Source organism: Hipposideros armiger, unplaced genomic scaffold, assembly GCF_001890085.2.
Source record: "Hipposideros armiger isolate ML-2016 unplaced genomic scaffold, ASM189008v1 scaffold_50, whole genome shotgun sequence".
NCBI lineage: Eukaryota > Metazoa > Chordata > Mammalia > Chiroptera > Hipposideridae > Hipposideros > Hipposideros armiger.
Window position 1 is genome coordinate 3,278,263 of NW_017731400.1, and position 26,921 is coordinate 3,305,183.

At 35.6% G+C, this 26,921-nt stretch overlaps 1 protein-coding gene across 7 annotated transcripts in view; it reads right to left on the reverse strand.

Annotated features, from left to right (window-relative positions):
• CDKAL1 (CDKAL1 threonylcarbamoyladenosine tRNA methylthiotransferase) overlaps window positions 1-26,921 on the reverse strand; it is a 667,723-nt gene that overhangs the window by 233,238 nt on the left and 407,564 nt on the right. For all 7 annotated transcript variants that reach the window (XM_019640497.1, XM_019640496.1, XM_019640494.1 and 4 more), the window contains one exon: window positions 4,142-4,287. In XM_019640497.1, coding sequence (XP_019496042.1) covers window positions 4,142-4,287 — 146 coding nt within the window. The remainder of the gene's footprint in view (window positions 1-4,141; window positions 4,288-26,921) is intronic.

A 26,921-nucleotide genomic window follows, 5' to 3' on the forward strand; every position in this document is an offset into this window, starting at 1 on the left:
TGCCTGTTTGTTCCATGGCTGAGACTGAACTCAGCACCTTGAGCTGAGCTGCCGCCCAGATGGCTCAGTGGATAGAGCATGCGCTCTTAACAGCAAGATTGCCGGTTGGACTCCCGCATGAAAAAAAAAGAAAAAAGAAAACTAACAAAAAAAAACCCATATACTGGAGAGAAGAACTCTGCATGTTGCCATTTTTTAAATATATGTGAAAATGTGGTTTATTCTGAAGGGTGACTGTATAAATACAATGCTGTTGAGATGAGAAGATCCAATTGAAGTCTATGTCCAAGGTCCTGGGAACCCTGACTATATTATCCTAAACAAAGTTAAAAAACCTCTCAGTGGGAAGTAACTCTTTCAAGATTACACAAGAAAATAATGATAAATGGTTCCAGTTTATACTCTTTTTATCCCAGCAATTTGTTAAAAAGATAACAGGAAAGGCAGTTAAGTGACAATTAATAAAACTAGTAAAATGTTTGCAGTATTTATTAAAAATTACAAAAACATGAATCTTTCTAAAGCTAGAATTCCACCTCTTGCTTAATGTAGTTTTCTTCCATATCCCTACAAATCCAATGACATATTTCCAGAAATCATTTTATCCACTCCAATAAAAACATCAAATTTCTTGATTTTCCAAGTAGATTAACAAATCTGAACAGAACAATTTAAGTCATTTGATTGTCTGCTCACGATCAGCTGTTTTAAATTAGTATATTAAGTAACTCAGACACTTTTCTTTGCAAAGGTTGCATGATTTAATAAATTCCCATATGCTTCAACATGTGCCAACACTCCTAGGTTATCATCAACCCAGCTGCTGTTATGATAACAGTTGCCAACTTTCAAACAAATGAAGAAAATAATGAATCAGCTTCAAGTTGGCTCATATGTAAACTTATATTGCTCCCAGGTAAAACTCGGGCCAATTTCAACTCTAAAGAAAATTAATTAAAGAGATTTCACCTCCACTGCTGGAGGAGCAGGGCACCACAAATACTGCTGAATTAGAAGTTTCAAGTCCTGCAGCTTCAGGTAAACTCCCATGGCTTGGATTTCAGTCTTAAGTGCAGTAGGTTGTTTTAAAGATTGGATTTTTTGAAGAAACAGATTAGAAATACCTCATCCCTGATTCATAACATGAATATCTGAGAAGTTTCACACTGCTGGGAAAAAATGAAATAAATGGGACTTATTTGTTAAAGGGTCATTAGAAAAAAAGGGTACAGAGGAAATAAGAAGCGAATGAAAAGGGGTGCGTTTATATAGGAGCTAAAAATCGGGAGAGGAGAGAATCAAACACACCATTTGAAGTTAGGGTCGTTTTGTGACAAAGTGGTAGGGATAAAATATTAGATCCTTTTTCTGAGAATGACAATATTGTACTGAATTTTAATAAACACTGGACAAAATAATTTTGTGGTGGACCGGGTATCCAGACTAGTGGTTCCACAGAACCTCTGAAACTTTGGTGTTTCCAGTAAGCATTAAGCTATTTGGCATAAAGCTTTGCTAGTTTTTACAGAAAAAAAATAAGCAGAATATCAGAGCAGAAGTCTGCTTAAAATATTTAATTATTTCTAAATGTCCATCATAGTTGAAAATTACTCTCTGGATGGATGCACCTCCCTGAGAAGACAGGAAAACTTTTTCACTAAAGAGCAAAGCTGGATTATAGTGTCCTCACAGGAGTGAGGCTATATGACTAGCAACAGGATGGACTGGACGAAACATACGTTACGGCTGATGAACTGTCTAAAACTGTAAGGGTCACCACATTAATAACGAAGATTTCTTCTTTTCCAAAGGGTACCTGTAAGTTTTCTCAGTCATCAGCTCTATATATCAGGTATATCTTATTAGCTGACTCCTACAGTTTTTCAATACATTTTATAAATTATAAAGTTATAATCTAAGTGTGAAATTGTATACCATGGTTGCTTCTGCCCTCACTGAATATACATAATGCAGAGTTAATTTTTTTTAAAAAAGAAAAAACTCTTGGACATTAAGTGGCTAGACTCATATACTCTACAATTCCAGTGATTCATAGCACTTGAAACTGAAACTGTGGATGGATGGGTGTGGGATGGGAGGCATCCCCAATATCCTCTCCAGGAATCTCTGAAAGTTCCCGTGCTGGGTAGAGTACTTGGTTCTGGGGTCTTCCAGCCAGCGGAATGGTTCTAGAAAAGCTACTTGGATGCCTCCGAGAAACTTGAAATCCAAAGAAAGGACAATGAGCTTAGCTCATAAATAAAAGGCAAGAGGCTATTTTCTAATACTTTGACGTGATCATCTTTTGACCTCTATATAGCTCACGGATGCTGTTGCGACTGTTCAAGATGCAACAGATTTAACAGATCCATCTTTGGAGCAACATAAAAGGCTAGATCTTGTTGTGAAATGGTTGCCCAGTGAGGTAGCCACAGCTAATACCCCAAACAACTGAGTCAGCACTCACCCAGATGGAGGGTAAAGAGAGGTGTTGATTCCTAAACCTGACTGAATCATATTAATGCAACCAGCTATTTGGAAAGTGTTCTAGTCTATTCTGAACAACAGGATGCATGCCTACACTTGGCAAAATCTTGTGCAACAGGTATGAATTCTGCACATTATTTGCTACTGCTCTAGTAAGAAAAAAGAAGAAATTTCACAGGTGCAACAATTTATTTTCAATTTTGAAAACATTCTATTCACTAGTGTCAGCATGCCCAAAAGGACTCTCTTACAAGAGCTAAGTTCACCCACAATAAGCTAGAATAAATGCAAAAGAGGGATACAAGCCAACAACAAACATTTAACATAAAAATCTTTATTCTTTAGTCTTGACCTCAGCTCTACCCAAGCAAGTATTAAAGATGGCAGAGATCCGTCATTATTCTGTTTTCTACTTTGAAGCCTGTAGATACCTAATGATCATAATTATGAAATCCCTGAGTAAATATACCTTCTACTCACTGATTTGAATATTCAAACAATTAGCTGTATTTGCTTGAATCTACACTAAGTGTCTTTATTTCTGGTGGTTAGAATAATCAACAAATGCCTAGAGTTAAAAAAAATAATAATAGAAAGACACATAAAGGAAAGATGAAGAAGGAAGGAGAAAGTACATAGAAGAAGAAAAAGGGTTTAAAACATTGTATGTAGTCAGGATAAGTGACTAATTGATGGTGGAAAAAATAATTGCATACAATTTGTATAAAGTCATCATATCCATGAAATACTTTGACATGGTACAAAGGTACATAATTATAAACAAGAAAATGGAAATAAAAAGTTGTGTCTTAATTAAGAAAAGCAACAAAAGAAAAAATTATGGAAAAAAACTGTGGAAAGTGGGACGACCCACGCCACAAATATGCCAAGATACATGACATATCCCCAGAGGGAGAAATCTGCCCTTGACTTGAGAAAATGCTGTGTGACCGTGGCCAGCACGACCATTTCCTGCCTTGTATAATCACAGAAGACATTCAGTGTTTGGTGATGATGAGAAGAAGGATTTTGAAGAATATAATTATGGGCTGCAAGTGTTTTCTGTGGAAACAAAATTATCATTCATGCCTGAGATTGTGTAAAACGTCTTAATTTTGGTCAATAACAATACGAAGTTTAAAAACATGGAATCCCCAAACTGCCTTATAAATCACAATTCTTCAAGTACACCACAGGGATAGTGTGTAAAAGCAAAGACATTTCAGATATTCTCCAAGAAATGCTCTTTAGTAGAAAATTCTCTTTTTTGTAGTGGCATGATTTGGCACACCTCCATGTCAAAACCAGCTTTCAAAAGGCCACATTAAATGAGATTTAAGCGGAGCAAAGCTTAAAGCAGTTTTCTTCTACTAGGTCAGGTATAAAAACGATCACAATGCACATTACCCTAGATAAAGACCGGCGATCTTACACAAATTAATGGTGTGTCATGTACAGATGGAAGGTGGACATAAACTGAAGAGAAACGAAAAAACCACATCAAGGTGCCTAAGGAAACTTAAAGGCTTTGAAAGCTTCAAAAGTTTCACCTTTTCTCTGGTACCTTTAATTGTGGCTACAATAAGTGCATTTTTGCCACATGCTTTTGAAAGGAAATAGAAACGGTTATTTTCTTAAGTGCTAACAGACTTACTTCTCTTTCAGAAAATCCACTACTCTTTTGAAGTCGGCCACGCAGTACTCTCTTTTCATTTCCATGAGTACAGAGTCAGAGGCAGATTGGACTGGTATGTGCAGAAAAGCGTAGACTCTGGGGTGATTAAGGATTTTAGCCATTTCCTTTAAAAAAAAAATGGAAGGAGAAAACATTAATCATTTTAACAAATCAGGGGATGGTTTCCCTCAGATCAATACTAACAAGTGGAAGCAAATAAACATAGCTGAAGACCAATCATTTAGGCTCTTAAAGTGAATGGCAGCTGGCAGTACTCTAGGATGATATTTGGGAATTTAATATTACTTTTGTAGGATTCCATATAAGAGTTATTTCTTCATGTTCATCATCTCTCTTAGGTGACAAAATAGCGATAAACTCATGTAATACCTAAAGACTAAAAAGATTTTTGAGTACTTCAAAATAAACACTATCCCTCCCCTTCAGCTCAAAGCAGCCTTATATTCTGCCTGTTACATTAACAGGAGAAACAGCAATTTTAAGGCCAACAGTTGAGGCCATATAATCCGGTGTAGTTGAAAAGTCTCCAAATTTAGGGCATTTAAAAAAAATGCCGAAAGAGAAAAAGTAATTTATTACTCATGTTTCTGTGTCAGCTAGTTAACGAACACGTATTTTTTGAGTATTTACTATGCAAAAGGCACAGTATCATCAATACAACTCACCGCTGGTCACTACTGACATCTACTTGAAGATACAGCGTTCCAAAAACGGGAAATAAGGGAAAAACAGGAAGAGACTCTATCTTGCAAAGTCAAGGAGAGCAAATTTAAGTGAAACAAGGTAGGAACCCCACAAATTGTTTTAAAATTCCTCCAAGGATAGAAAGGGAGTAGGAAAAAGAACGATGCAAGAAAAGCTGTGGGAACTTAACCACCTATGCAAACAATAAAAATAAAAAAAAAAGGACTAATTTAGCCCTCCCTCCACTGATGTAAGCTGTCTCCTCATCAATTGGGGGGAGAGGGGAGAGAGAGGAGGAAGGGAGGGATGAAAGGGTGAAGAGAGAAAGTGTGAAAAGAATCCAATAGGGAGAAAAATATCAAGAAAGGAGCTGCTTTTTAATAACTTGCATGTGTCCAGTGATCTTTAGTTTTCAAAATACTTTCATGTTTATCTCATTTCATCCTTAGAACACTATTTTGAGGGATCTTATGGAGTCACAGCGCAAGCTAATTCCATATAGTCACCTCTTAGTTATTCAGGGGCAAGTCATACATATGTATCAACCATGCCCTTTGTTTCTCCATTTTCTTTCCACTGACTGAAAATTAGCATTTTTACCAAAGTGGAAGAAAAATGCAGTTAATAAATCAGTCACCTTAGTAGCAGCTTTGTTGCTTAAAAAAAATCTGTTTGGCTAAGAAACCCAAATAACCAAACAATATTCCTCATGGATAACCTTTATCTACCTTCTCTACCAGAAATTAACGGGTATATAGCCATTGTTATATATAGGTTACCATATTGGAACTGGAGTTGAAGAATTTCTAATTTAGCAGAAACATAAGTGATTAACACATTAGCTGAAAAGTCCTTTCACAGTGCCATTACATTTCTGGGTAGACAGTAGGCTCTTCATATCCTTGCTCAACACCTCCTGTGTCTAAGGCTGCGTGAGGCAGGGCAAGTGATAATGATGGACCCTGTGGTAAATGCCTGGCCTTCTGCTATGATTCTCTCTGCCTTTCAGGTTTCTCACACCAGAAGATCAAGATTCTCAAACAGTGAAAATCAAAACAAACAAAAATATTTGTTTTCTAGAGGGGCAGGACCCTCAGCTTTAGTTAACTTTCAACATGTCTAGTGTGGTAAAAAAAAATGACCTTAACAAATAACACAATTTTTGAAATAAAATTTCACTCTCAATCTCTGTGCCTTGGTTTTCTCATCTAAGCATGGACACAGTGGTAATCCCCACCTTGTAGGGCTACTGGACTATTATTGTGAAAATAAAAGAAAATAATCCAGTATGTGCTTATACATAAGCACTCAATATGTAAAGGATCTACTATTCTTCCTTGAAGAGGGCTTGAAGTTCATGGTAACACATTTTGATACAGATTAATGGAACCCATCAGTAAATAGAACAGCTTTTCAATAAGCTGGTTCCCTTAACTAGTAAATGAAGGAGACATAATTTGTACTGATTTGCATAAAATAAAGTTGAAAGGTGGTCCCAGGAACAGAACCCCAGGCCAGAAGGGGCAGTGCCATTTCTGTTGGAACACTCAGGGTGGCCCACTTACTGTAAACAGGATGCTGCACTAGACGAAGCCTGCCCTGTTACAGTATGACAATTTACAAATTAAAATGTTAATAGCAAACAAGGAGGATCAATTTGGTGGTTTTTCCCTTTGGCTCTCAAAATAAGACTTCCCACTAGTAATTACCTCAGCTTCATACATATGACAGGCTTTGCAACTTTATAATGGTAGGCACCAGAGGACAATCAAAATCAAAACCAACTTGCCCCTGCATTCAAGTCTGTATTTCTCCGACTAAAAGTATCATAACTTAACATAGATTAATGTACCGGAAAGAGACAACGTACATATTTTGTTTTGTTTTTTCTTCTATCCCTCTTCTCACTCAAAACTCCTCGTTTACAGATAACCTTTGGTTTCTTCACCTATCAAAATTCTTCTCTGTTTTTAAGGTTCAGCCTAAAAACCGTTACAGGTTCTCTAGTGTAAAAACTTACTTTTCCCTCTGATTCCTCAGCAACCTTTTCCTGGTGTCACCAAAGTGTTTCCTTGGTTCTGCTTTGCAATATGATAACAGATCTCTACAAGAGCAGGAATTGTTTTGCTCCTCTCTCTGGATCTCTGCAATGGCTAGGGCTGTGCTCAGTATACCCCCAAATATTTAAATATAGATATGGGTTAGAACCACATCAATATACATAGAAAGAGCTTTAAAATATAATTGCTATTTGATAGAAGACAACATTTCAATAGGTAGTAGTTTAGTTTGCTAAAGCAGGTAAACAAGCATATAATTGGCCTGCCTTGATTTTTGGAACAAGTGAAAAATTATATGTGACTATATAAGTTAATATATACGTAAGTAAAAATCAGACACTTTATAGGTAGCCCCACCATGGGCTATATTTCTAAAAGTCTGTTGGAGCTTCAGATTGGAACCACAATGTATTTTCCTATGGAAGTAATTCATAAATGATGTGTGGGGTCCAGGTTAACTAGAAAAAAAGGAGCGCTTAGTTGAAATGTGCCTCGCAGAAGATTGGCAGCCATGAGCAACCCTGAGTTCTGAGCCTGGGGAGAGTCTGGGGAGACTGCAGTGGGCGTGTGGAGGAAGAGCGAGAGAAGGAGAAAGAGGAGAGCGCTGAGGAGCTCTGGTAGCAGCTAGCATGCAAATTAATACCTGTGTTAATGTTAGAACATTTATCCTTAGTAAGTTAAGGGCTGATGTACCGAGGGCTGCTTAAAACACAGATGGTGACCATTTTGCAGGCAGGGACCAGGGAATGGCAAACCAGATCACCAAAACAGTATTAGAAACAGTATTTCTGTATTAGAAACAGTATTTCTATCTGGTGTTTTTACATGGAGATTTCCTATTACAAATTGGTAATCATCTCAATGTTTGTTATTTTTTTTTATAAACTTAAAAAGGAAAGAAAAATAATGAATTGAATGAAAGCAGGCTTAATTTTAAAAAGCAATCCTGTGTATGGGTACATTTTTAAAAGAATTGTTAAGTTTCATTTTTATTGCCCTGAAGTCATCAGATTAATCATCATATTCTGCCTGTCTTTGAATATATACACGACCAGCTTAACAAAGTCACTCAGTGTGTGACAGTATATAAAATACATTAATACTTGCATTCAGGTGTCTTTCCATTCATATTGATAGTTAAAAATCAGAAAGCCCTCTCAGATTACAGTTTTGTTAGGAAGTATACGCATATTTAAAATGCTAAACTTTATATTGTTATGCTGTTTTCAACTAAGCTAAGATATATGTCGAAGAAAGACAATATTTGAAAAAAAGAGAAACTATACCGTTACCTTTAAGCATTTTAAAAATAGCTTTTTGAGATATATCTCACATATCATACAATTCACCCATAAAAAGTATGCAATTAAGTGTTTTTTAGTATATTCATAGGATGGTGCAACTATCACCACAATGTAATTTTAGAATATTTTCCTTCCCCCTAAAACAAACCCTGTACCCACTAGCAGTCTCTGCCTGTTGTCCCCCAATCCACAATTCCTTTCTCCCAGCCTTAAACAACTACTAGTCTACTGTCTAGCTCTATAAATTTCCTATACTGGACATATCCCAACAAAACAATCATACAATATGTGGTCTTTTGTAACTGGCTTCTATTACTTAAAATGTTTTCAAGGGCCATCCATGTTAATGCATGTAGACATTTTTTTCAATTAAATAAAATACAGGAATTTAAGAATTTATTAAATATGTCATTTCATGGAAAACTATTCCAAATGTTCTGAATATTATTATCTTGATTAAGGTAGTAAAACAGTTTCACCCATACGTATGAACTTTAACAACATAATCTAATGGCATAAATTTGATAGATTAGCTGTTTTATAAGATACTATTAGAAAAAATTATAATAGATACAAAAGATGAGAGAAAAAATTATGAAAATTCCTTTAAAGAACTAGTTCTCTTAAAAAAAGAAAAATGGGGATTGGGGCTATAAATTCATTATACATACACACACACACACACATACACACACACCCACATATATGGTTCCTACTGTTATTTTGTTTTATTTTGGTAAAATACGCATAACATAAAATTTCCCATTTTGACCATTTTGGGATGTATAATTCAGTGACATTAAGTACATTCAGAATTTTGTGCAATCATCACAAGCATTCATCTTCAGAACTTTCTCATCGTCCCAAACTGAAACTCTCTACCCGTTAAATAACTCCCCATGCCCCCTGCCTCTCAGCCCTTGGTAAACACTATTTACTTTCTGTCTCTAGGAATGTAACTATTCTAGGTACCTCATGTAAGTGAAATCGTACAATATTTATCCTTTTGTGTCTGGCTTATTTCATTTGGCATGTTTTCAAAATTCACCCTTGTTGTAGCAATTTTGTGTTATTTTACCTCTTTTCCAGGCTGTTGGTAGTTCTACTCTCATTGTATGAACACACTGTTCAGACTTCTACTAGCACTTATTTCACTGTCCCGCAATTTTCCTATACATGCTCACACCCAAGGGTAAAACTGTTTATCTGTATCTCCCCGTTTCCTTGGTCAATGCCTGGCCCTTAAATGCTTGAATTATAGTTGAATGAAGGAATGACTGAATGACCAATCAATTAATCAACATGGTTATTTTGGAGGAAGTCCTACAAAGACTTCTAGCTAATGGTCAAAACAGCAAGGCCTTCTATGAGATCCATTTCTGGAGTCACCTTCAACACTCCCAAAGTCATATAAGTCAAGATAAAATAAGGCCTGAGTCAAATTTTACCCATTACTTCATTAATGACACGTAAGAGTCACTAAGTAAATTATCAGCAATAAATTATCATTAATAGCATTAGAAAGTGAATGAGAAGAGAATAGTTCCAATCCTTATGTCCCAAATGAAAAGGATTAAATATTGTGAACAGATTCTAATTTACATTTGATCTATAACTTAATGTTAAAAGGAAATTCACTTCTATACTGCAAAGAGTTAACATTTTCAGTTATTTGTATTAAAATACATTGAGGCAAACGTCTGTTCTATGAGCTTTCATAGAAATGTTAAAAGGACTTCAATGCTCCTTTACCATTACCGTTTCACCTCAGTGTCAGAGTCAACAGCCAGACTTTATATCATGGAGATAAAAACACACATTAATACACACACTAATGTCAAAATGCTAAGAGCTGTAATTACACACACATTTATTTTCAACTGATATTATCAGTGTTTTGTTTTATTTTTAAATCATGATTCTGCTGTGCTAAGACCATGAAATCCAAAGAGTTCTTGTATCCTTATGGTGGTGATGATTACATGAATCTACGTATTTGTTAGAATTCATGAAACTGAACACATCATGAAAAGTCAATTTTATTGTATTAATTTTAAAATAAAATAACAAAGTAAAACAGTAAAATCTGCTGTGATTCAAACACTATATAATGTGAACAAGTGTATTTTAAAAAACATGTATAATATACACACAGTTTTCTTTTTTTCCATTAAAAAAAAAGACTGAGTCTACTAAACACTGAAAGAACAAATCAATACCTGATCAATGTAATAGGGAAAGTGCCCCGGTTAGACTGGGCATTCAGCTCAGATAATTCTATCGGCTACTCTCAAAGACGATACAAATAATTAAAGCATCCGGGGGAAACGCAGATTTACTTGAAAATATTTCACTCATTTATTTATGTATTATATCCATATAAGTGGATATACCAGTGAGGCTACCTTCAGATAACTTTTGTTTCATGTGTTAGGCAGTACACATTAGAAAGAATGTTCTAGTGATTATAACTGCCCTAGTTAAGAGTTGCTTGGTTTGCAAAACAACGCAGCTAAGCAAGTATTTATTAAACATCAAACTCTGTTTCTGGGGTTGGGGATGCAAAGAAGACAATAACCTCCTCTGTATTTTATAAACATGTAAACACAGCGGCCTCCTTTGAAGATGGCCCACTCACTTGTGTCAGGCACTGCTGAGCAGTTTATGTGTTTGTCACTTGACTTGATGATGTTTAGGTATTTTTGTTATTTCTGTGGTAAACTGTATCAGTGTTTGCCAGATATTCTGGTTTCTCTCCCTGGGGGAATGCTATAATCTCTGCCTTGCATACTCAGAGGAGTAGCTATGTGATTTGCAACAGCCAATGAAATGTGGGCAGAAATGATAGGTTCTATTTCTGGGCAGAAGGTTTAAAGCTGTTGGTTCTCTATGTCTTCCCCCAACACCCCCACCCCCACTCCACAGTCTACATTCTGAAGTGGAGACAACTTGAACAGGGCTTCAGCCAACCCACGATAGACATACAGCATGAACAAGAAATACATTTTGTTGCAATAAGCCTCTGAGAATTTTGTGATCACTTGCTATACAGCATAACCTAATGCATCCTACTGACACATTGCCATTTTATAGAAGAAAACTAATATTTGGAGACGTTGAAAATACTATGTCCACAATAAAGAACAGTAGGAGGAGTAACTGGATTTAGAACCTAAGTCTATCTGACTGCAGTGTCCTTTTTCTAACCAATTTTCCATAAATACTGGAATGGATGTGAATATCAATTAGAAAGGCAGAACGGGGGAGGAAGAAATTTACTGTTATATGAAGGACAGAAGGTTTCACCCAAATCGGAGTTCGATTTTGAATGATACAAATTTGCCAGGCAAAATGCATCAGGTTAACACATAACATACATACACCAGTATATGAGATACAAGGCTGTCTATTTTGTAAAATAATCCAGTCACCTGTCATATCAATTTTGCCTTTTTTTAGCCTAATAATATTTATTATGCCTTTAAAAGTACACTTTACAAAAGTAAGTAGTACATTTGTGGATCACTTAAAGATTCTCTACGTATTTACTATTTCAAGTATACTATAGGGTTCAGAACAAGTCATCTCAAGGCAAACCTCTGTGGTATGTGGATTATCTTGAGCTGAAGGCAGCCAAGACCCTGCAGGCTCAAGAGAAATGTCTGCCCTTGCCCTTACCTATCAAGACAAATTTGAATTAGGGGCCTTGCCCACAGTAAGCTATCTGATCAGTTATCTGATAAGAGATAAACTTCTCTGACCTATTTATATGGCAGGGCAAATTTCTAATTACTACACATCTGCTCTTCTTATCCTCCTGGATGACCCTCTGAAGCCTCCCGGTGTCTTACCTCATCCTTAGCTCAGAATGTCATATACACCTGATTTTCCCTTTTTGTATTTGAATCTCTCTTGTATGCTGGGTCTCTGCATCTCTCATGTATGTGAGGCTCCCATGCGCATGAAATTGAATTTGATTTCCTCTTGTCAATCTGTCCCATGTTGATTTGATTATTCAGCCAGCCAAAAAGAACCAGAAGAGGGACAGGGGAATTATTCCCTTTTCCCACAACACCAAATAGAACATTCTTTGTGGAAATCATTTTAAAAAGGGAATTGCTCATTTGAGGGGTTTGGCTTATAGATTTTATGAGGCTGAACCTGTCACATACTTTTAGAAAAAAGATACATAATTAGAATACATAAAATAATGAAAAAACAGCGTTCTTTAAAAAAAAAAAGAATGCTTTTCGGTAATAAATATTTACTTTTGAGACTTAGGAAAACAGAAAACTAGAATGAGAAAAACTAATCCTAAAGTTAAAACAATTGCTGTCAAAATAAATATTCATTACTCTTACTATCATCTTGAAACAATTAAATTATAAAATTATATCTGATACTATCTAGTAGGTTTAGAATAAGTGAAATTATTTTCAAGGACCAAAATATTAAGCTAATAATATTTCTTAGCAATACATTATTTGGTGTGAGCTCCATTTCTTTAAAAATGAAACAAAAACTTTTCTTCCAAGCAGGTCCCAAATCACCCAGGCACTTAACTCTCAAGGGACTCAGAATGCTGCCATATTAGCATAACAGGAGAAAGAAATCTGAATATGAAAACAACAAACAAAGGAGAATCAGAGATAAGAATCATCAAAACATCTTAAAATCACTCCTGAAGAAGTTATTACCATTAGAGCAATGTTGTCCCTGGGGCTATGATGAGAGAGTAGAAAAAATAGACATGAAAGACATTTCTTTGTTCAAAAAGAACATAAAAATGAGAATAAAATTAAAAGGGGAAAAGAGAGATGGGCAATTTTTTCCCCACTCCCAAATTTATTATAAGATAAGGGAATTCTTAAAAGTCCTTTAAGGCAGTTGGTCTTAAAAACATGGACCATAAACATTCATTTAATAGGAATGATTATTAGAGGAACCAAGAAAGCTCCCAGCCCTTTCCAAATCACAATACTATTAGTGGTATAACAGTAACAGTAACAGTAGTAGTAGTAATAGTAATAATAATAATAATAATAATAATAATAATAGCGATTAGCATCCTTATGTGCTAGACACTGTGCTTAGTCACATTCATTATCTCATTTAAATTTCTGAACAAACCTAGGAAGTGATTTTACTCAATCTAAGACTCAGAGAAGTTAGCTACCTTACCTATGCACAATGGTGGAGGTGGAATGTAAACACAGTCCCTGTGACACTTAAAAGGTACCAGAATATGCCACCCCAAAATATGCCTCTTTGGCCTCTGAATTATTTTGAGTTAAAGGTCACACTGAGAACGAGCAGACCCAGAAAAAGCTCTAAAAGCAGGGCCTTTGTTTTCCCTCCTGTAAAGAAAATTTCTACTTAAAAGTGGAAATTTGCGGGGAAGAATGGAGATTCCATACTAGGAAGAGGACTTTTAACTCTAATCAATAGTGAAGTCAAGACTTAAATCTGCATAACAAATCTTACTGAGCAATCCATGTTGACCACACTTTCCCTGGTCACCTTCCCAACACTTATCTTCCTTGACCCTGCAGCCACAAATCCCTCTTATTTGGTTTTAGCATAAGATGGTTTATAAACCCAAGTTCTAAACACCAACCACTTTGGGTTACTGATCTCTGGGTGCTTCCACGTGTACAGGTGCGAGGCAGTGTTAATAAACTTGTTTTGCTCTTATTAATCTGTCTTTGGTCAGAGTGACAGAATCCCACCTGAAGAACCTAAGAAAGGTAGAGGAAAAAAATGTTTCCTCCCCTACGCACTGCTCCAACAACGTGTCAAACAAAAGCATCATTCCTGTGATCCTCCTGAAACCTGAAGTCATTCCTGAGGACTAGCACAAACTAATTCACATGAAGATGTTAACAATCATTTCTGGGAGCAGGGTCGGAAAGAAGCAGTGGAAAAGTCGCAACAAAACAACACATAATATACATACATACATACATACATACATGCAGACATACATGCAGACATACATACATATACATATATATGTATATATCAAACACAATTTAAATTTTGCTAATTTGCAAAATTCTCCTTATTGTTGGATTTATTAGAAGTCTGTGGATATTTTTCAAATGTCTCCACAATGCACAAATTAAATGGCTCTTATTATATTACTTGAAATTAGATAATAAGTTAATAAGATCTTTGCAGCCTTTTGCTAATGAACAATATGGAATCTGATCCAAGCTGATAAACAGACATATAATTTTTATAAGGCAACAAAGAGGGACATATTGCCTCCTTGTTCTACTTTTAATTGTTTTCACTTGGTAAAACTGGCTTCACATGCCAGTTCTTTAATTGGAACTGAAATGAAAGCATTTCCAGTTACTGTATGGTAGGCTAGCTTGTCTAAGAACACCTTGTCAGAATACTTCCTGAGAGTTTAACCTGCTGTTTTATTAAGCGCTGCGGCTCCCAAGTTATAGGGTTAGATAGTTCATCTAGCATGTGAAGAAGATCAGGAAAAAAACCTCCATTTGATGAGCCAAATTGACCTTTTAAGCCCTGAGCTACTTTTTAAATGTTCTGTTATTTTTAATCAAATCAAAATTAAAAATCTATGCAATTAAAATAGATGTCTTCAGATTAGAGGGAAAAATGAAGATTTTTATTTTCCTCCTTTCTGTCAAAGTATGTGGCCTCTTACAAAAATACAAAAATCTGATGTACCTTTTTTATACAGTTCCCTCTAATGACAACAGAAGCAATCATTTACACATATTTTCAGGTCTTAAATTTTGCCATTTTTATAGGATTAAAGTGTTGTTTTTTTTTTCAAAAAAGATAGTAGTGCAGGCTTCAAATTTTATCTTTCCAATGATTCGATGTGTTAGATATCATTTATACGTTTACTTGGCATTAGAACTGGATAAACGTGAGTCTAAATAACAATAATTAAGAAAGTATAATGTACCATATTACATGCTAAGAATTTCCTTCTGTCTTATGTAAGCAAAATGATTTCTAAAGTACTCTGCCTTTTTTTTTAATATTTCAAAATTAGCTGGAGATTGAGAATACAGAAGACAGTAAAAGAAAGAACAGTGTCAAAGATGAGTCGAACAAAATGTGTAAAATGCTCCAGTGAACCACAATGGAAGCTGATGACAATCATGAGTAGTTTTCTATGTAATGTGTGGATCATTTTTTTGTTGTTGTTCCATCCTCATAGGATTCTAACTAATTTCTCCAAAGAATTCCCAATGGGCATAGTTCATACAAGATATCTAGAAAGAAATGGATACTATTCTGAAAAGGGTGTCCCTAAAGAAATGGTATCAAGAAGTGGGAGAACACGTTTCAAATGAAGAAAATTATCCTAAGTACAGAGGCTAGCCTGAGTAAAACTAACACTCTGCAATGTCTTCAGCTGAGTGAAATGAAAACCCAACCCCTTAGAGGTTTAAGGATCACACATTAAAACTACTTATAAAACACGAAAAACAAATGGGATATTCCTATCCAGGTGTTTAATTTTTTTTCCTTAATAAATTATTGAGTGATGTTCTACAACCACTGCTTATATACATGAAGTTTAAAAACAAACTCAGTATGAGTGAATGGATAAAGTAAATGTGGTATGCATGAATAATATTCATCCATAAAAAAGAAGGAACTCTTGCCATTTGTGACAACCTGGATGGACTTTGAAGGTTTTATGCTAAGTGAAATTACTCAGAGAAAGACAAATATTGTATGATCTTACTTATATTTGGAATGGGGGCGGGGGAAAGCTCATAGACATAGAGAACAGAATGGTGATTGCCAGAGGCAGAGGGTTGAGAAGCAGGCTAAATCGATGAAGACGGTCAAAAGTACAAACTACCAGTTATAAAATGAATATGTCCTGGGATGTAATGTACAGCATGGTGACTATAGTTCAGAATACTGTATTGCATATTTGAAAGTTGCTAACAGAGTAGATCTTAAAAGTTCCCATCACACACAAAAAAAAATTGTGACTATGTATGGTGAGGGATGTCAACTAGACTTATTGTGGTAATCATTTTGCAATATATACAAACATAGAATTATTATGTTGTACAGCTGAAATATAATATTATCTCAATTATATCTCAATTTAAGAAAAAAATGAACTCAGTATTTCCCTGCCAATGCATTGCAACATTTCCCTGCTCAGTTACAGAGTTTCAAATTTTCTGAATTTCTCACCTTCATTCCTATAACCCCATTAGTTGCTATGTGTTTCTTATACTACTCAACCCTCAGTCTCTGACATTTTACCCTATCTACCTCCTGAGCACACCTTTGCACTGTCCAGGTCACATGCTTCTTTTTCACAAACCATAGTGTTGGTGTGGGTCTTCCTGGCAGGAAACAAACTAGTAGGCAAGGGTCCTTTACAAATGAATCCATTTCCAGGTCTTCAATTTCCATTTGTACCCCTTCCTAAAACTGATTTGTCTGTGGTGAAGGGTTCCTATGGGTCTCCGTCCACTCCTCCCTGTCACCTTTATTAAACACTTTCAAGTCACCAAAGGTTTAGTGAAGCTGCCTTTTCAAAGCAGCTTTATGTTCCCATCCTGCCATCCTCACCATCCATTTCATTAAAGATTTCATTTATCATAATTTTTTACATTTATGCTGTTTAGATAACATAATGATTTGAAAATTCAATAAAAAAGTATTTCTAAAATATACTCAGAGGCTTGTGGTCACAATAATGTTTTTATTTTAATCTCTATACATATTTTGATATAAAGAAGGATGGTAGAATGATTAATAGAAGACTTTAGCTTAAAAATATAGTATATTAATAGAATTCTGTGGAAAAAGTAAAAAGGAAATACAAATTCCAGGAAAAAAAAAAAGAGGATAATGTAAATTTTCCTATTTTTTATATTTCATCAAATACATTTGAAAGAATGATGTAACAATTTTATAATTCCATATTTAAAGTATGCCAGAGATTGCATCATTTGCAGCTATTGAAACTTAACATGAAAAATTTTCAATATCACTCAAAAAATGTATGAGGTGGTACATTATTTTAAAAAATTATTTTGGGATAATGCCAAGCAAGTTTCAATACCACTCACTGGTCTACAACACAAAGTCCCAACCCCATAGTCTGGCGCTTTTCCCCGTAGGACTCAGGCTCCTTTCCAATCTCATCTCTCATTGATGGCTTTCTTCCCCCTTCTAACATATATCAATTCTAAGGACACATATTTCCACTTAAAAAAGACTTACTGTTTGCCCAGCCATGCTCTAGACTTTTCACCCTTCTCCAAATGTCGCCCTCAGCCATGAAAGCAACTCCCCACTTCTCACATCTATGCGACCCCTGGCTACTAAAACCCATCCATACTTCAATCATCAATTCCTCCTGTTTCCTAATGTACACAAAAAATTAATAATTTCTTTCTGATTCTCATCTACAGAGCTTTGTACCTCTACTAGGTAATTACTACATTCTACATTTTAATTAACACCACCCCCCATTCCACTACCACATCATACATAAAAAATATTTAATATCTTTTTGTTGAATTGAGCTGAAAGGCAGCTAATTTTACCAAGAGCCAATTTATTTAACTAAGACAAATTATAGACTCAGTATTTACAATTCTCATTTTGGGGTTTTCCATGACCTGGTATGTGCTTCTAGGTAAACTTCAACTTTAGATAATTTATACCTAAATTTCTGCATTTTAAGCTTGAAGATATTATTTTTTGCTTTAAGTGTACAGTTTGATAATTTTTAGTAAATTTATACAGTTGTACAGCCATCACAACGATCCAATTTTCAAAGTCATTTTGTTTAAAATTGAGATATAATTGACATATAACATATTAGTTTCAGGTGTACAACATAATAATTTGATATTTGAATATACTGCAAAGTGATCACCACAATAAGTCTCGTTAACATTCCTCACCACACAGTTACAAATTTATTTTTCTTACGATAAGAGCTTTTAAGATCTACTCTCTTAGCAACTAATATACAATACAGTATTGTTAACTATAGTCTTCATGCTGTACATTACATCCCAGGACTTATTCATTTTATAACTGAAAGTTTGTACCTTTGGACAACCTTTGTCCATTTTGCTTGTCCCCAAACCCCTACCTGTGGCAAGGACCTATCTGTTCTCTGTATCTATAAGCTTTTTTTTTTTAATTCCACATGTAAATGGAATCATACAGTATTTGTTTTTCCGCATCTGATTTATTTCACTTAGCATAATGCCCTCAAGATCCACCCAGGTCGTCACAAATGGCAGGGTTTCATTCTTTTTTTATGGCTGAGTAATATTCCATTGAATATATATATACACCATGTCTTCTTAATCCATTCATCCATCAATGGACATCTTACTTTTTATACAAGAGAATTTCTAATGAATAATTAACCAAAATAACTTGTCATCATTTATAATACGAAAGACTAACTATGAGTATTATCAAATAATAGGAACCTAAAATTACAACATTTTTTTTTTTTTACCTGAGCCATCCTGCCACCTGTTGGCAGCTCAGCGGCAGCTCAGCTCGGGCCGGAAATCAAACCAGGGACCCTGTTGCTCAGAGCTCGCACTCTTGAGCGAGCTCTTAACCAACTGAGCCACTCAGCCGGCCCTTACAACCCTTTTTAAGATAAACAAGATACTAGGAGGTCATATAACAAAGTAAATCAGTTGAAGAATGGAGGATATTGCTCAAATACCATGCTAGTCCCCAAACTTATCTTAATTTTCCTGCCCAAAACAGATTTCCTACACAAATAGAATCCTACGTTCCTTTAAAGAAAAAATCCACATTCATGGAATTTTTACTATTTTAGGATATTTATTATTTATGTCTAAAACAACAACCAATAACAAAATGATTAAATTCATTTTATTTTTTACTGGACATTACAATGGGAACATGACAGAGAAATTCCCACAGTTCACCTCAAACAGAATATAGTATATTTCATCACTCAGTAATAAACTATTAACCAACATCTGTTTCTTGTTTATATTTTCACAGAAGATTTTGCATTACTATATAAAAATTGTATATTCTGCAGTAAGAAAAAGTACAATATACAGCCTCCTTTAGTCCCATCTGGATGTAATAAAGGAATCAAATTTTGCAATGGCAAGACTGTGAAAGGAAACCTCTACCTTTAATCATGGCAGAAACAGCCAATTGCCCTTTTTCCTACACTGTGGCACCTACTAATAACTGTAAGAAAACACTAGCCACATGTGAAACTCTGAATCAGTGTAGGATCTGAAGAGCCACAGCCTGGCTGAATCTGTTTCAAGCTGACTTTACAAAACCCAGTCCAAAGTTGAACCTTTGCAACATTATATGTGAAATGTCCTTTAGGATTTTGATTACGTAGTAGCAGAAGAGCCACATCTGTGATACATTACAAAACCAAAGTAGCTGCCAGTAAAATTTTTAGTATTTTATTTTTTAAGAACACACATTTCTGGTTTAGTAAACCCTATATTGTCTCAGTAGTCTAAAATTTTAGACAGAAGTAGGTTATTGCTTATCTTGCTTTCTTTTGAAAATTTCTTACAGGAAATAGAAAGTGCTTTGAAAAAGAGAGACATAAGAAAGTGATAGGCTTCCACAGATAAAACTGAGAGTATACAAAAGAAGAGTAGCTGGTGCCTGGGAGACTAAGAGCATAGAGCATGTACCAAGCCTGGTGTGCTTGGGGGCAAATGCTAGAGGGTGTGTCTGAGGTCTCATGGAGCCAAACACCAAAATGATCTCTAGTGCCTCTTCAGGTAGGAAACAGGAGTCCGCCTGCAGAACAGTTATTCCTTGAACAATAAAGAGATCTTTGTGATATGGTTTTCTGTAATGTTCATCTGTATACTGTATTATTTGCAATCTGAAAAGCATTTCCAAGTGCAGAGGGAGATGCTATCCAAAAGAAACGTGTCTCAGGGGTTGGGTAGAGGATGCAAGTCAAGCAAGTGATCCTCCAAGCACACAACAGAAACAGAAAGCCTTTCTGTTCCAGGCCTCTCACACAGGATTATATAAATATGATACAACTGTCAAAGCAAGTGTTCAAATGATTATTTCATAACCAATGCCAGATAATGAAATGAGACACTGATGTTTATGAAATGCTCTTTTTTTCTTTTAAGTTATAAGTCACATCAAGTAAAATGTGTTTGAAAAGACTTTAGAAGGCTCAGAATTAGAGATCAAATGGAAAAATTTAAATCTATATCATTCAGCTTAATCCCTTCAAAATGGTGTTTCCGTTTCAGAAAGACTCAGATGTGAATGGAGTGATCAAGAGTCAACAAATTTGCCAGATTAATGACAAAACTGATTCAGACTCATGTCTGCTACTTGTGTGAACACTTCCATACAATCATGACCCATTCAGTTAGAAGGATGACAAATAAAAAAAACCAAAGACGTATTTAAACAAAAATGTTGGTAATAAAACTGAGGCACTTTAAAATCTGTATTTATTTCCATGACAGTAAAACAATGTACTGCAGATTTCAAGATGACTCTTTATTCTTGGAATTAAATATTCTTGAATTACCAATATTTTCCAGTAGTTTACTGTAAATTCTAGAGTTTATAGCTATTAATTGCAAGTCTGAAATCTTTTTAGTTGAGTAAAGCACCATCAACAGCAAATGCCTAATCTATGGATGTGCAAAGCTTTCTGGAAGACAACAGATGATGGAACATACAGAATACAAAGCATTTTTATGAATTGAGACCAAGAGCAGCTTCAATAATATAAAAGATAGTGATTGTGGAAGTTGAATTATCTATTAGAATAGAAATAAAATAATATTTGATATAGTTAATAAAATTATAAAAAAAGAGAGTGAAGCAACTAATTGTCATAGATTTAGTCTATGTATGCCATATTAGTTTCTATGTGGTGCCCAGAGCTATGAGTATCTAATGAGGCATACATTTTAGTCTGTAAATATCTGTGCTTTCTGTGAGGGTAATGTTTGTTATAGGCCACTGAGAGACCAAATTAATAGTGATCTTTGCTGTCCATAATCTACTAATGACATGAGCTCTTCCTCAAAAGCTTTATGAGGGCAGATGGCACCGTAAGTGATTGATGGCATCTTTGACACAGAACACAAAAATTCAGTAAGAAAACTGACACAATCAGATACACATTTATGACATGACAGATATAGAGGCAGCTAATTTCAAGCCATAAGTAATATTTACTAATATCAGCAGAAATGGCAGAATAAAAATCTCTGAAAACCCTCTCCTCCATAAAAGCAATGTGGACAGTGATAAAAATAGAATCAACTTTTTCAGAACTCTGGATATTAATTAACGCCTTATATAAGAGTAATCTGGGGAGTATTTATTCAAGAAAAATAGAGGAGGACTGGCCAAGTGGCGCGTTGGTTAAGAGTTGGCTTGGGACACCAGATCTGAGTAGCAGGGCCCCGGTTTGGATCCCACATTAGGGCCAGTGACTCTGCGTCCTCTGCAGCTAAGATGGTGAACAACAGCTCGACCTGGAGCTGGGCTCCCGTGAGTCGCTGGCGATGGCGTAGGCTGCAGTGGGCTGCCAAAAGCTACTGTGAGTGGCCAGCAGATGGTGTGAGCTGCCAAGAGCCGCCGTGAGCGACCGTCCAGTGGCTGGCGGCCAATCTGCCTCACCCAGGAAGAGCGCAATGATCACAATACCAACATGGGCCAGTGAAGCAACGTTGTCCACAATTAGACTGAAGAACAAAAGGACAGCAACGTGTCTGTTCCCCGTCCCCGATTCCCCAATGCTGTTCCCCTCCCCCAATACCCCAATAAAATCTTTAAAAAAAAATAGAAGAATCTAGGAACAGTGAGCTATATGACTTTTTTTTTCTTTTTTTTTTTTAGCTGAGCCATCCTGCCACGTGTTGGCAGCTAAGCGGCAACTCAGCTCGGGCTGGGAATCAAACCGGCAACCCTGTTGCTCAGAGCTCGCACTCTTGAGCGAGCTCTTAACCAACTGTCTGGCCTGGCTATGTGACATTTTCAATCTTCTCTTTTCTCACCTCCTACTCTCCAGTTTTGTGGTAGCCTTGAAAACCAACAACCTTCAGTTATGGTGAAAATCAGCAGCCTGGAAGCACTGGAAGGGGCAGAAGAGGGTTGCAGCTCCTTCAAAGGCCAGTTCCCAGAAAATAGTCACTATTTGACCTTCCTGCTGGTTCCATGGAAGACTTTAGTCACAGAGCTTGCTTATTTAACTTGACCTGGCACTTACCCAGCACAAACAATCTTTTTCCCAGGGGCATTTGTCAAAAATAATAAGCTGTAATGGCTTAACATCATGGCTGCCCGAGGCTGTGAATAACAGTTAGGGAAAACAACAAGCGAACCAAAAGCTTAAAAGGAAAAGCTAGGAAATTTGATGTCCAGAGGGGGCTTTCAAAAACACTGACATATTCCTGGGAATCTAGAAGGCCACATGCATACATCAGGCTGTGTGCATGTCCAAGTTGTGCACATGTTCAGTAAAGACCTTTGAAGGCCCTCAGCTCTCATCTCTGGCTAAACCTAAGGTTTTGCAAAGCAGGAAGTAAAGGTAAGGATGGAGTTGTAAGCAACCTGATTGAGCATTAAAGGCATTCTCTGATATGCACACAGGACTCCTCTACAAAAACTGAGAGACTTACTGCTCCCAAATATTTAAGGAAATCTTTGTCCAAACATTAGCTGACCACTAAACTAATTGCACAGAGACTTCACTGGCCACACATAACAAAGAGTACAGAGCCTACTAAATTAATTAAGAAGTCATTAATTAAACAACAACAACAAAACCCTGGGAGAGAAGTATCTGAGCTCCAGAGCTGCCACATTATATATGAACATATATGTAAATGTCTAGTTTTCAACTAAGAATTATAAAACACACACACAGGAAAAAAAGCAGCCAATCGAAACTGTCCTGGCAAAAGCCTAGATATTGGACTTACTAGACAACAACTTTAAGTCATCATTTAAAAAATGTTCAAAGAAGAAAAGAAGGCAATGTTTAAAGAACTAAAGAAAAGCATGAAAAATGATGTCTCACCAAATAAAGAATACCAATAATGAGATAGAAATTTTAAAAAAAGGAACATATGGAAATTCTGGTACGAAAAGTACAAGCACTGAAATAAAAAAATTCACTAGAAGAGCTCAGCAGGAGATGCGGGCAGGCAGAAGAAAGAATCAGAAAACTTGAAGGCAGGTCAATTGAGGATAACTGGTGTGAGGAACAGAAAAAAAAATAACGAATAAAAATTAGCAGTGTCTCAGAAAGCTGTGGGACACCATCAAGTGTACTAATATACACATAATGTAAATTCCAGAAGGAGAGGAAAGAAAAAGACAGAGAGAATGTTTTAAGAAACAATAGCCCAAACTTCCAAATTTGAAAAAAAATAAATTCATCTACACACGTCTGAGAAGCTCTAGAGGCTCTTGGTAGGATATACTCAAAGAGATCTATACCTAGGCATCTCACAGTAAAACTACTGAAAGACAAAAAGAGAATCCTGATAACAGTAAAATGGAATACATCAAACTAAAACATTTTTGCAGATCAACAAAATGCAGACAGCCTACTTAATGAGAGAAGATATTCACCAATGACACATCTGATAAGGAGTTAATATCCAAAATTTATAAACAACTCAGCACCAAAAAAACAAACAATCCAATTAAGAAATGGGCAGAGGACCTGAATAGACATTTCTCCAAAGAAGATATACACATGGCAGACAGACATATGAAAAGATGTTCAACATCATTAATCATCAGAGAAATGCAAATTAAAACCACAATGAGATATCATCTCACACCTGTCAGGATGGCTATCATCAATAAATCAACACACAAGTGTTGGTGTGGATATGGAGAGAAGGGAACCCTCATGCACTGTGGGTGGGATTGCAAATTGGTGCAGCCACTATGGAAAACAGTATGGAAGTTCCCCAAAAAATTAAAAATAGAACTACCATATGACCCAGCAATCCTGCTTCTGGGTATTTATCCAAAGAAATCCAACACACTAATTAAAAAAGAGATATGCACCCCTATATTCACTGCAGCATTATTTATAATAACCAAGATATGGAAACAACCTAAGTGCTCATCAATAGGCAATTGGATAAAGAATTTGTGGTAATATATTCAATGGAATATTACACAGACATAAAATAGAATGAAATCTTACTATTTGTAATATTGATGGACCTAGAGGGTATTAATCTAAGCAAAACAGGTCAAACACAGAAACACAAATACCATATGATCTCTCTTACATGTGGAATCTAAAGAACAAAATAAACGAACAAACTAAAGAGAAATAGACTCATAGATACAGAGAACAAACTGATAGTTTCCAGATTGGAGGAGGTGGGGGAGATGGATGTAAAAGGTGAAGGAATTAAGAAGTACAGATTGGTAGATACAAAATAATCATGGGGATGTAAAGTACAGCATAGGGTATACAGTCAATAATATTGTAATAACTACATATAGTGCCAGGTGGGTAATAGACTTTCTGGGACATCGCTTCTTAAATTATATAAATGTTCTAACCACTATGCTGTATACCTGAAACTAATATAAAATAATGTTGAAGGTCAACTGTAATTTAGAAAAACAAATAAAGAAAGAAAATATACTATTTTATATTTCAAAAAGTAAAGAAAAGATACAAAAATAAGGATCTGTTGAGGTGGAAAAAACAAAGGCTGAAAGTACAGTGGCAAATCAATTAAAAGATTCATGTCTGAAATTTCAACTGATCAGAATGTAGAATGATATTCCATATTATGTTGTATATTAAAAGTTGATATAAACCTACTTTTCAGATATATTTTAACATGTAACTATGAAAGTTACTACTTTGTTGCCATATATTGGAGAAAGACTTATCTACATGATTTTCTCTAATCAAACAATAATTTACATGTAGCAAACTTTTCACAGTGATTATCAAGAACTAGTAAAAACAACTGCATAAAAGAAACAGAATAGGTTTTTCCCCTAAATAATGAACACCTGAAGAACTTTCAACATTACTCAGAATAGTTTGATTTTCTCTGACCCACATACAGTGTCCTCTTATGCTAAAAAAGATTTAGTACACAGTCCATTCTGCCCATTATAACCTAGTAGATAATTTTGCTACAACACATGCAAATAAAGAAATTCTTAATAATAATAAATTTAAAGCCCTTATGTTTCCAATCTGAGACACAATCATTATTTACTGTTAAATGACATTACATAATTTTGGATTTAACTTTTGAAAGCTTAATTTTTCAAGTGGATTGTTTTTTGGTAGGCTAAGGAAGATATGGAAAAAAGAAGAGATGCATATTGGACATAAACACAATTTAGTAGGTTAGAAATAAATAGAAGCGAACTAAGGAACTGCACTTTCTGAAAAACATGTAGAACGTCCCTCAACTAATCTATGAACCATTAACTGCATTACCAACCTTTCTGTTCTACACCACGAGTCACCTGAAAATTCCATTACCCACCTGATATAAAATACGAGAATTTCATTTTACTAAATGCAGAATTAGCAAGCGCCTAAGGTAACCTTTCAGAGGTTATCAGAGCAAAGAAATCAATACTGAAATGATCCTAAAATCAAAAGAAAAGTGTAAAGGAAACAATGTGGATTGCTTTATGTATTAGCCGTCCTCTGCTTATGAAGGAAAACCAAAGCTTTTCTCAATGGCTTGAGCAGAACAGACTTCCTAAATTAATGAAGAAGATAAAGCCCACAGATGGTGTATTGTTGAGTTTGAACTACACTAATTTTGACAGGTGACATGGAAATGTTCTCAGCTACTCGTGTAAAAAGTTAAGGATTCAGGGGAATGGCGATGGGAAATGCCTTTTAAGATGCAAATTAAACCATATCTAATGCCCTCCTTTATAGACAGAAATGTACACTAGAATACTAAAGGATGAAATAGGAATATTTGTATGCCACAATTGAAATATGTAAATTTCCATGCTTCTCAAGTATTCTAGAATTATATGTGTGTGTTCTGCTTTGTTACACTTACACACACACACACACACACACACACACACACACACACACACACACACAGGTCCAGATACTTCACTATGACATCAGTTTCTTTACAAAGCCTTTGCGGAGTCCTTTTCATGCGTCATCTTGACATGCATTTTATCCCTATGTTCTTTTCCTCTCAGAAAAATGATCCTCTCTGAGGAATAAATATCCATAAGTCACTAGATTTCATGAGCAATATTCAATAACTCACGCATATGCCAATGGCAAGAGAAGAAAATGGTATTAGTGGTTGAGAAGTTCAGATAGTTTTTACCACAAAGTAGATTAAAGCATTTTATGAGAATCAAAAATGATTTGACCATTTATATTCTTACACGGAGTCTGGTCTCCCACACTTTCTATCTGCTCATTTAGAAGCTGGAACTGGGAGCAGCAGTGAGGCCCACAGGGTAGGTCTCTGGATGAATTATTGATGGCCACATAAATAAAATTATTACTTAAGGCATTTTCCATCGTTCTCCCCAGGAAGACAGAGGTACCCAATATTATCAAGATGAGAAACATTCATCCATAAAACAGTTCATTTTCCCTGAAAACATACTTGGGTGATAAGAATAAAGCAAGCTTCC